This window comes from Myotis nattereri (genome assembly GCF_964212035.1).
Source record: "Myotis nattereri genome assembly, chromosome: 2".
Lineage (NCBI taxonomy): Eukaryota > Metazoa > Chordata > Mammalia > Chiroptera > Vespertilionidae > Myotis > Myotis nattereri.
The window spans coordinates 2,517,254-2,529,265 of record NC_138076.1 but is presented as its reverse complement, the minus strand read 5'-3'; the positions used below and the strand labels follow the sequence as shown (position 1 = coordinate 2,529,265).

The 12,012-nt window shown below is 43.5% G+C and overlaps 1 protein-coding gene across 1 annotated transcript; it reads right to left on the bottom strand.

Moving 5' to 3' along the window:
* Nucleotides 1-484: 484 nt before the first annotated feature.
* LOC308512623 (beta-defensin 109-like) lies at nt 485-4,959 on the bottom strand (the record flags this gene model as incomplete). Its single annotated transcript, XM_081082236.1, has 2 exons — nt 485-690; nt 4,905-4,959. The coding sequence occupies 2 exons, from the start codon at nt 4,957-4,959 to the stop codon at nt 485-487; spliced, it is 261 nt and encodes an 86-aa protein (XP_080938362.1).
* Nucleotides 4,960-12,012: the final 7,053 nt, after the last annotated feature.

Genomic DNA, 12,012 nt, shown 5'->3' with positions numbered 1-12,012 from the left:
TCTCTCTCCTTTCTTTTTTTCATCTCTTTATGATCATGTGCTGTGCAGTTACCATCTTTGTGTTTATCCCAAATTATTCTTTCCCCTTTCTATTTTGTCCCCTTTCTTTATATCTCTTCCCTTTCCTTATGTTTTCTGAATTTCCTCTGTATTTTGCCTTCGCGTTTTCTCTGTGTGTCTATTTAATGATGTTTTCTGTAATTACAGTTTCACTTTTTTGTTAACATTTTGGTCTCTCTGTGACAAATTTAAAAATATGCATGTATTGTTAAATAAATGGCCTTTCTCGCTTTAAAAGACATTGTTTGGATCTGAAAAGGATTCCAAAGAAGTAGCATGTGGGTAGATTTTAAATCATTATGTATTTATTTTTAGTGACACAGGAAAATAAAAATTGGTCATAAAATTGCAATACATCAAAATATATATATATTCTAATGTTAGATGCCAGGAATGTTCCTTCAGATGCTTTCTTTTCCTCATTTCATTTCAATCTAGGCTTCAGGGGATCTTGGTATTCTGAATATATAACTGGTGTGGGGACTGGAATCAGGACCCACCATGCTCTGCAGCATTTCCACCTCCTCCGGCAGCCACCGATGGTGTCCTCTATGATTTTGCAGGCGTCTCTTCTACAGATGCCAGACAGATTGAGACAGTGGTTTTCAGCAGCACCCAAACCGCTTCTTACTGCAGAGAAAGAGAGTCTGTGAGGTCATTAGTCCACGAGTGAATCCACTCTTCCTGAGAGGACAGAAGAGTTCTGGATTGAGCATTTCTATGTAGAGAGAAGGAGCTGGATGAAGGCTCTGTCCAGTGTCCTGCCATGCTTACTGCCTCTGTTGTTCACCCAGCAGCCTGAGTGTTCATCATGCCTTTCCTTTTCTTGTAAGTTCTTGTCCTTGCTAATGTAAGAACTTTGGCAAATGACAAAGTGGAACAACAGGTGGATGGATAAAATATACGTTTTAAAAACACCTGTTTTCTTCATTTACTCCTTTATATGGATCTTCAGCCAAGATTTACTAACTTCTCTTTGCCAGTCGTTTTTATTTATACTAATAATAGAACACTGAAAATAGCTGAAATAGTTTGTATTCTCACAGCACTTATATTCAATAAAGGAAATAATGACAACACAAAAATAAATGAATAATATAATATCAGAAAGTGGCAAGTGTTTAGAACAAAATAATGCGATAATGCAAAGGTCTGGATGATGGAGTTGATGAAATAGGAGAGGCTTTCTGATGAGGATGTAGCTTTTGAACTGACGTCTGAATGATGAGAATAAAAATACATTCATTCTCCTGGCTTAGTTTATTTGAAGAACAGAAAGACCTGTGTATATGGAGAATATTGGAAGAAACAATTCTAAAATTCATATGACACCATGAAAAAAATCCCTGAATAGCCAAGGAAATCTTGAGAAAGTAGAGCAAAGATGGAGGCATCACACTTCCTGAAGTCAAACTGTATTCCAACGCTATATTAATCAAAACAGTATGGTTCTGCTCTAAAAACAAACTCAATAGGCCAAGAGAACTGAATTGAGAGCCCAGAAATAAACCCATGTGTTTATAGTCAACTAATATTTGACAAGTGAGCCAAGAATTCTCAATGAGGAAAGGACAGTCTTTTCAATAAATGATGCTGGGAAAACTGGACATTCACATCAAAACAATGAAACAACTCACAAATATTGCCTTGAAGTAGATTAAAAGCTTCAACATAAGACCCGAAGCCATAAAAGTCCTAGAAGAAAACATAAGAACAAATTTACTTGACATTGGTCTTGGCAATGACCTTTGGATGTAACACCAATAGAACAAGTCATAGCCCTAACCAGTTTGGCTCAGTGGATAGAGCGTCAGCCTGCAGACTCAAAGGTCCCAGGTTCAATTCCGGTCAAGGGCATGTACATTGGTTGCGGGCACATCCCCAGTGGGGAGTGTGCAGGAGGCAGCTGATCAATGTTTCTCTCTCATCGATGTTTCCAACTCTCTATCCCTCTCCCTTCCTCTCTGTAAAAAAATCAATAAAATATATATTTTTTAAAAAGAACAAGTCATAAAAGAAAAAATAAATAACCGGGACTTCATGAAACTAAAAATCTTCACAGGAAAAAAAGCCATCAGCAAAATGAAAAGGAAACCCACAGAATGGAAAAAATGCATATCATAAAGGGTTACTATCCAGAAATATAGGGGACCCATACAACTCAACAGAAGAAAAAAAAAGATAATCCAATTAAGATATAAACAGAAAACTTGAGTAGACATTTTTTTCAAAAAAGACTAACAAATGGCCAACAAGGACATGAAAAGGTGCTTAACTTAGCATTACTAATCTGCAGCAAAGTGCAAATAAAAACCACAATGAGATACCACCTCACACCTGTTAGAATGGCTATTATAAAAAAAGACAAGAGATAACAAGTACTGGTGAGGATGTGAAGAAAAGGGATCCCTGGTGCACTGGGGGTGGGTTTGTAAATCAGTGCAGTCACTATGGAAAATATGGAGATTCCTCAAAAATTTTAAAGCAGAACCACCATATATCCAGCCAACCCACTTCTGGGTATACATTAAAAGGCGAAGAAATCACTGTCTCAAGGAGATATCAACATTATTGTTCATTGTAGAAATAGTCACAATAGCCAAGATCCTAAGAGTCCATCATCAGGGCAGATGTTGAATCTGTTGACGGATGAAGGAAATGTGGTATGTGTAACAATGGAATATTATTCTCCCACAGAGGAGAGAAATTCTGCAAACACTCTGTCCTTTCACTGAGAATGGGGCAGTTATTCTCTGAGGCTGGTCATGGGACAGAAGCCCTGAGAGATACTTTTAGGGTGCAGATGTATAAACATGAGATGGTGTAGAAGAGCCAAGAGAGGCTCCAGGGAATGCTGGCCACAGCCCCCTGTGCTGGGGTAAAACTATATGGAGGGAAACTTGGGAGCTCATTTTTTTAATCTTAATTTTATGACATAATGATATAATAGTTATGGACATGATCCATATAATGATGTAAATTACACGTTGGATATTCATTACAAGACTGGAGTTCAAAAGAGAGATCCAGGAGGGGAATTTAAAAGGGATGGGACTGGCCCCAAGGACTGGATGGAGAGAGAGAAGAGAAGAGGACCAGGAACTGAGCCTTGGGTCTCTCCAGTATAAAGACTTATGGGAGAAAAGGAGGTAGCAAACTACAAAACAGCAGCCTATTCCGTAGGGGGCCCAGAAGGAAGTGTCAAAGTGAAAGATGAGGACAGAGAAGCAAAGGCAAGGGCTAGGTGGGCCAGCAGAGCTTAGACCACTGAGCCAGGAGGTAGCATTTGGACCACTTGAGTCTCAAAGCTCCTTCCTGGACAGGGGTGTGGAGACGGGAGAGCCCCCACGCAGCTCTGACCGTTGCTGACGCCTGCTTCCATTGTGAGCACATGAACGCCCACAAACTCATGAGTCCCTGCGGTCTGACTCAGCACTGTCCACAGTTCAGCAGAGGCTGATGAATGAGCAGCCTGGCCACAGCATGGAGTCCACATTGGCAGCTGCATTTCCAGCAGCAGGTTTGTCTATATTTGAGTCATAGCCTTCTATAGTCCTTGCTGATCATACTGCCCAGTGTGAAATTCAGAAGAGTGCCTAGCAGTTAGTACAATCTGAACAAATCCTTCTTTAAATTAAAGGATTTAATGTAACGTTCCAATACAGTTATAACAGCGGTCAGTCCCTTTATTTTCCTGAAGTGTCTAGTTTGGATAAAAAGATGTATATGCAGCCTACTTTTACAACCACGGACATACCTCTTCTATAAAGAGACCTCATCTTCAGACGGAAATGTTTCCAGGTGCAAACATAAAGACTATTTGGTGTAATATGTGTCTTCTACATATGCTCTGTCCCACTGATATGGAGTAGCCTTGCCTGACGAACAAACTAAACTCTCTCTACACCGTCGCCTCGTGCCCTCCTTAGCCCTGGAGCAGGGTGCACGTATGAATACTTAAATTCCGGACTGTGGCGCACTGCTGCAGACCTCAGTCCTTGCCTCTGAAAATGATGAGTTTGAACCTGATAACACAAAGGATTTGCGACCGTAGAATATCACCTTTTTTATTGCCCTCTCCATTCCCCAGCACATTTGCTTTCTTCCTGCATAGCTAATGAGTTAGTATTCCAAAGTGTATGCTCCAGCCTCATGTCCCAGGATCAGATTTAGGCTTTGGGAACCTATTTTTCGTGTCTGTCATTTACCATAAGAATCCCTTCCTAGAATGTGGATGTAACCCCTCCTCTTTTTGAAACCCAACACTGGGTGTGTGCCATTTAGAGAGAGTGACCAGTGAGGCTGGGACAGTTCTATTTCGTGCCTGTTTTTTCCGATGCAGTTATAACAGGGGTCCCTTTACTTTCCAAAAGTGTCTAGGTATGTGTCCAGCCTCTTCTTACAACCATGGACCTACCTCTTCCATAATGAGAGCACCTCTGCATCCATTCAGGAGTCAAACACATCGTGACAGAGATCCCCAAGACATGCCCTTAGCACCAGCTGCTGGTGATGGCATTCTGTCCATCTCCTTTGACCTAGTGAGTAGATACAGTGATAGATCTGAAAAGCCACTGCCATTGAAGCCTTTCAGATTCACCTGCCTACAGATCAGTGATCATGCCTCATCAGGGCACCCCAAGACACAATGTATGGAGAAAGCAGAAGTGACCTCAGCAGGCAGTTTGGTCCATGGCAAAGGAGTGGTCTCATTCCTATCTTACCCTGTTACAGTCCCAGAGAAGCTGTTGATATTAGGTCTATGAGTCCATAAGACTGATGCCAGGTGTTTTGTTGGACCTGCCAGATAGCCTTCTAACCCCAGTGGGCAGCCATCACCTTACCTGCGGGTAAGAGAGTCAGAAGGAGGAGAGTGGAGAGAAGCACATGGTATCTCATGGTTGACCAGCCAGGGAAGAAGAAAGACATCAGAACAGTCAGAGTCCGGAGTCTCTGAGGATGGCAGGCCCCCGGCTTTTTATGATGCACCCAGGCCTGTGGTTTGTTCTTGGTTAGTAGACCCTAACAAAGCGAGAAGCACTCAGTCTCCCACAGGAAATCTCCAGGCGCAAAAGTACACACTGTGCTGGTAACTCGACGGACGATAAAGCCAAAGTCAATGCTGCCCATTTCCCAGGGGTCGGGGTAGCCTCCCTGTAAGCCGTCTTCTCTCCTGCTTTCCTTAGGCACATGCGTACGTGACTGCTGGCCATACTTGATGACTTCCTGTGTTCCAGGCGGTGTTGCAAAGCTAGGTCACACCAGCTGGATCAATCAGATGATGGGAGATGAACAGTAAAACAGATGCAGGCAGTCATAAACGTACACCAAGGGGAAGGGAGGATGGGAATGTCAGGAAAGGCTTCATGAAAAAGATGATAAAGAACATGCTCCAACCCTGACCTGTTTTTCTCAGTGGTTAGCACATAAGCCCACGGACTGAAGGGTCCTGGGTTTGATTCCAGTCAAGGGCATGTAACCCGGTTGTAGGCTTCATCCCCAGCCCTGGTTGGGATGTATGCAGGAGGCAAGCAATTGATGTGTCTCTTTCACATAGTTTCTCTCTCTGTGTCTCTCCCTCTTCCTTTCCACTGTTTCTAAAAATCAATTGCAAAAAATATCCTCAGTGAGATTTATGCTATGTTGAAAGCATATTTCAACCCCTTTGTAGACTTTGTGGCCTTTGGAAATATATTTTTATTATTTTTATAAATGTTTGTTTTTAATTAAAACCTGGCATTACAGAAAATGTAGAAAACATAGAAAAGGAGAAAAAAAATAAGTTCTTGGAATTCCACTGCTGAAATTTAATCATAGCTATACATTTTAGAAAACTTTTCCCAGTATAGGTAGGTATCTTTTGCTATCTTAGCAGAATAGTCATTATAATAATTGTCTTTTGGTTAAAACTAAATTGCACTATCTGGATAAAAATCTACTCTGCTGATGCACTATCGGCCCTGAATCTGTTTCACCTGCATGCCAGACCCAGAGAGGAGAGAGGAGAGAAGAGGGAATCCGCCATGGGTTAGGTTGCTGCTGGGGCACTGTTGTCCTCTCGCAATCTAGGACCCCTTTGGGAATGTCGGAGAGCCAATTTCAATCCGATTCCCACAAGCCAGGCTGAAGGGCCCCAACAGTGAACAAATCTGTGCACCGGGCCTCTAGTATATATATTTATCAATGTGTCATATGGTAAATAATTAGGAAGTTAACATTTTAAGTGCTTAATAGCATATGAAAATTTAGGGTTATTTGAAAAATCTGGTAACTCATTCATTGTTTTTTAAGATGTAAAAATAGAATATAAACTCCAGTTATCTAAAAATATACTTCTCATGATATTTTAAAAACACATTAGATACTGACAATGAAGAATTTTTGTATTTTCCTATGTTCTAAGTTTCACTTTTTCACTTCAACTTTTTCTGGAAAATTTTCCCCCCTTTCCCATCTCTTAAGTAGGTCAAGTTTAAGATATGTGTTCTGGGTGGTGTGGGTTTGGTTTTCAGTACTAATCTTAAATTAATCACCTTCCTCAATTCTGTCTGTATGTTGGTACCAATTGCTACATAACTAATTATCCCAAATCATAGTGGCTTAAACAGCTTTCACTGTCTCAGAGTTTCTGTAGGTCAGGTGTCTTGATGTACAGGTCTATCTAAAGGCACTCACGTGATTCTGGGAAGGATTCAGTCACCTCTGGGCTGCTGGGCACGCTCAGCTCCTTGCCATGTGGGCCTCTCCATGGAGCATCTCCCAGCATGGAAGCTTGATGGTTCAGAGCAAACGGGAAAGGGAGGAGTGTGAGAAGCATGGAAATCTCAGTCTTTTAAAGCTCAGTCACAGGTCAGAGATAGATTATCACTGTTGCCATATTCTGTTCCTTAGAAGCAAGCCACTAGGTCCACCCCACAGTCCAGGGGAGGGCATGATACAGGGCAAGAAGACTGGAGATAGGGGTTCTTGGGGCTCAAGTCAGAAGCTGCCACTCTGTGGGTCATAAAGATTTTCAGTGATATTTTTCCATTGTTAAAAAATAGCATTGTCAGCCCTACCCAGGTGTCACAGTTGGTTGGAGCATCATCCCCTACACCAAAAGATTGCTGGTTAGAACGAACTCTCTCTTTCTTCTTCCCCACCTCCGTTCTCTCTCTCTCTCTCTCTCTCTCTCTCTCTCTCTCTCTCTCTCTCTCTTTCTCTCTATCTCTATCTCTATCTCTATCTCTATCTCCTTTCCACTCTCTCTAAAAACCAATAAAAATATATCCTCAGGTGAGGATTAAAAACAAAATAGCATTATCAAATATTGAAAAATATTTTTCAATTTTAGCTTTTACTTCTTTTTGTTCCCTTCTATTGACTAATTTTGGGACCTAGAATTTCTGGAACAATTTTAAATAATGGTATCTAATAGGAAATTCTTATTTTAAAACTAATGTCTTCTATTTCATTATTATGCAATGTGCTGATAGATGTTTTAAAGCATTTTTTATCAAGGCAAATTTATTCATATGTATAAAGAAAACGTATGTTCTATCTCAGTCTTTATTGCTAAAACAAATTCTTTTGAATTTCTTTCTCTTTTAGGTTAATGCTCAATCTTTATGGGTTCATTTCTCAGCCCCTGTTTTTCCCTAAAATAATTTTGAGTTTGTAAGTGTGTGTTGGGGGAGGTGGTGTAGGGGGATGATGATCTTTTGTTATTAAAGGAGAGAGAAATGTGGAAATTATGTTTAAATAGATACACTGTAGAACACAGTCATTGTCAGAATTACACAAGTTGAATAAAATTTTCTATTTTATATTTTCTAACATAATAACCCTACCTATTTGGTAGTAGTTACTTTAGATTATCTTATATATCTATATATTTAAATATATAAGATCAGCAAATCAGTATTCGGAGTAGTTTATCATTTCCTTTCTAATTATTAAGAATGTTTTTGAAATAGTTTATTATTTGTAATTAAATTCCATTTGCATTGCTTTAGGATCAAATATGCCTGTCTGTGCTCTTTCCACTTAGAATTATTGAGGGTCTTGGAAGAAATATGTAGTCTGTTCTTATGCTCTGGAGAAAATAGAAATTGAATTATATGTCACGTGTATGATGTTTAGAGTAGAACCTGTCTTCCAAATTTGGCCGGACTGTTTATTGTTTTACTATTAGATCCTCTAGAGTCTGTCTTCATGTATTTAACACCTACCCACTCTATCAGCTGTGAGTGGTGCATTCCAGTCTACAATGCTCCTCACCACCTGTTCAGGAGGTGACTAGAGCTGTGTGTCCTACACACAGCGGTACGATGTAGTCATTGTGTGAGCAGCAGCCACAGGGTAAGGAGAGGGGTACCAGCTGGATTGGTCAGAACAGAAGGGATTTAAGCCAGGATTGCTGCACAGGTGTTGAGGTTAGGGTTAGCGTTAGGGAGTGCAGAGACAACAGCAGGTGACAGCATCCAGCCCTCCATGCTGTCTGGGAGGGCTCCTCCGGGAGGCCACCTTCCCAACTGCCATCAGTGCCTTTGGCGCTCTGAGAAGAGACCTTTTGGAAGACATGAGATGAGTTGTAGAGCACCATGAGAAGGTGGACAGGAGCCAACTGTGGTGGCTGTAGTGAGCAGTCACTTCTGTGACAATGGCGACAGGAATAAAAATGAGGAAGGAAGGCCCTTCCCTCGTCTCCAGAATCCAAGCTCTCCCAGCCACTCGGCAAAGGAGTCTGGGAAATAAATGCAAGGTCCTGGTCCCCATGTCACCAAGGAGCATGGTGTAGAAGAAGGACAAAGTGACACAGTGGAAGCAATGTCTTAGTTGGTCTTAATTATTTTTGACACTCAAATGTTCTACATGAGTAGGTTGCAAGCTCATTTGGGATTTCTTTGGCAGGTTTGAAGAAGCCCACGGAAACTGTTTCATGAGTTGGTCTGGACCTGGGGAAGAACTAAGATTCTTTTGGGCAGTTGGATCTGTTGCTAATTGTCCCAGATGTGTGTTACTCCCTGAAAAGGGGTGAGAAGCAAAAACAAAAGAGAAACAATACATAAGAATGACAACATCAACCAAGATGCTAGAATGTCCAAGAGTGGCTGTCAGATGCGGCCTGCCCCTGAGTTAAGGTGCAGTGTTTGGGGAGTAGAGGCAGGAGGATGGGTGCAGAAGGGACATGGGTTTCCCAGGAGAGGTGCCCTTGAGGCCAGGCATCTGTCCCCTTCTGTTGCTTCTCGTATGTCACCGCCTGGAGCAGAGTTTTTCAACCTCAGCACTGTGGACACTTGGAGCAGATAATTGTGCCTAAAGGCCATGCCTGCACATTGTAGGGTTGTTGGTAGCATCCCTGGCCTCAGCCCACAGATGCCACTAGCACCCTCCTGGTTGTTACAACCAAAAGTGTCTCCAGACATTACCAATTAGGTGCTAGAGCAAAAGCATCTCCAGTTGAGAACTGTTGTTTACAGCATCTAAATCCTCCTGCAGAGTTCCTCTGTTTGCTTGTTTCTAGTTATTTGGACAATTCTTCGGGCTTAGGTTTGGCTCTAAGGCCATCAGGTTGCAGCTGACTTGAATGAACCTGGGGATAGTTTGGGTTATAGGCATGGGTCAGGAGCCAAGCCAGACAGAATGCCTTCCTGTCTCAGAAATGGTGCCTGTTGATTTATACTTGGGATTGAGAGGGAGAACAGTGTAGGTTTTTCTGCATGACTGGACCTCCTCCAAGCTGCAGAGGTACAGGAAGTTATGGGGGTGGGAGCTAGGGTTACTCTGGAAGGCCATGTTCTGGCTGGAGAGATATAGCAAATTCTCTTTTTTTCTTAGTGGTGTTTTTTTTTCTAACTTCTCAATTACAATATTGACATACAATATTATATTAGTTTCAGATGCACAGCAGAATAACTAGACATTTATATAACTTACCAAGTGACCCCCCCATAAGTTCAGTACCCACCTGGCATCATCCATAGTTATGCAATATTATGAACTATACTAGGGGCCCAGTGCAGGAATTTGTGCACCTTGAAGGGAACTGTGAGCCGTGAGGCTGCAGTGGGCACAGGGGCAGGTCTCAGCCCATCCTCGGTGCCCTCCCCCTATGGCCCCTGGTCCCGTCTGCTGGCAGCCCCACTCCCACCACTGCCACTCCCACGCACTGCAGGTGCTGGCCCCGCTTGCACCCACTAACAGTGCAAAGTGACTGGGGCCAGCGCCAGCAGCAGATGCAAGCAGTGGCTGCTGCCCCAAATGCCCCTCAGGAGCAGAGGGAGGTGGAGAAGTCCTGGATAGGTGCCGGGCAGGACCCTGGCATGCAGGAGCAAGGAATTTTCAGTAACCACCAGAGGCTCGCCCCATGACAGCAACCTTGGTCTGGTGCCCCCACTCACCTGCTCCACCATCTCACCACAGCCAACACCAACCATGTTTTGCACTCTGCCAGCCTGTTGCCAATGCCTTCCCTGTTCCGCGTGTGCCTCCTGGTGGTCAGCACATGTTATAGCAACCGGTTGTTTGGTTGTTTCACCGTTCAGTCTATTTGCATTATAAGGGTTTTATATAGAGAGATTCCCTAGGCTGTACTTTACATTATACTAGGTGAACAAATTCAGACCCAGAAAGATAAATACTGTGTGATCGTACATGCAGGATCTAAAATAGTGGCACTCATAGTAACAGAGAGGAAAGCAGGGGATGGGTGAGGGTCAGGGTAGTAGGAATTGGAGAGATGATGGTCAAAGGGCACACTCTCAGTTAAAAGATGGCTAACTTCTGGAGACAGAAGAAAAAAAAATATGCATTGATTCTATCCTCTTCCCATGACCAAGGGAGGCTCTATGACTTTTCACCCAAAAGAAAACTCTAACAATGATGGTTTCTCTACACAAAGTAACTAAAACCATCTCAGAGTAGACCAAATGGGTGACTGATGTGTGGAGAAAACTTTCAGTGGCTATTGTAGGTAAAATAGTGTCACACCTCCTCTGGCAAAGAAGGCCATATTCTCATCCCTGGAACTATGACTATGTCACCTGACACAGCCGAGGAGTTGAAGGTAGAATTAAAGTTGCCAATCACATCGCCTTAAAGCAGGGAGGTTATCCACCTTACCCAGATGGGCCAGTGGCATTACAGGGGTCCCAAAGGGGAGCGGAGGTAGGTGCGTTAGGAGGTGAGAAGGGGAGATGCCCATCACTGGCTTTAAAGATGGATGAAGCCAGGTGTCTGGTGATGAACAGCAGCAACTCCCCATTAATGGCAAGACAGTCTCCAGAAAGGGATGCAGCCTGGACCGCTGAGCCTTAATTTAGCCCTGAGATACATGTCAGACTTCTGCACTACAAAACTACTTGCTGCACCTCAGGCCCCTGGGTCTGCGGTCATTTTCAGGGTTAGGCAGAGGAAGCTGAAGCCCTTGTTCCCAGCGGTGGGGAGAGGGAAGGGAGCAGGGGAAGCTTGTGGCCAGGCCCGGTGGAAGGTGGGGCCCAATGAATCTAGTCTCAGCTGGGAGCACATGGAGAGGCCCTGAGCGCTCACTGCCTTGGGGAAGCGTGAGGACAGGGTGTTTTCTCAGCTGCGACTCTGTCCCTGGTGCAGGATTCTGATGATGGTTCACTGACAGGGGAGGTCTGACTGCAGGGTACCTGTCCCTCCATCAGGGACAGAACCCCAGGGAACAAGGTCAAGCATCTTCCCAAGGGGAAAGCAGCCCCCCGGTGAAGGCTAAAGGGGGCCGGGCTGGGCACAAAGGGTAGAGAGAATGAAAGCGTCCCCATGAAGCCTGGAACTGAGCCACGAGCTCATGCAGACCAGATGGAAAAATGCGACCAGACAGCACTGCAGCAAGAATAGAGCACATGGGTGTACACAGTGGCTCTGTGTTTGCGAGTGCTTCTTTATTGTTTATTGAGGACTCAACAAGAATCCCTGTGACAGACAAGACAGTGAGAGATGGGGATG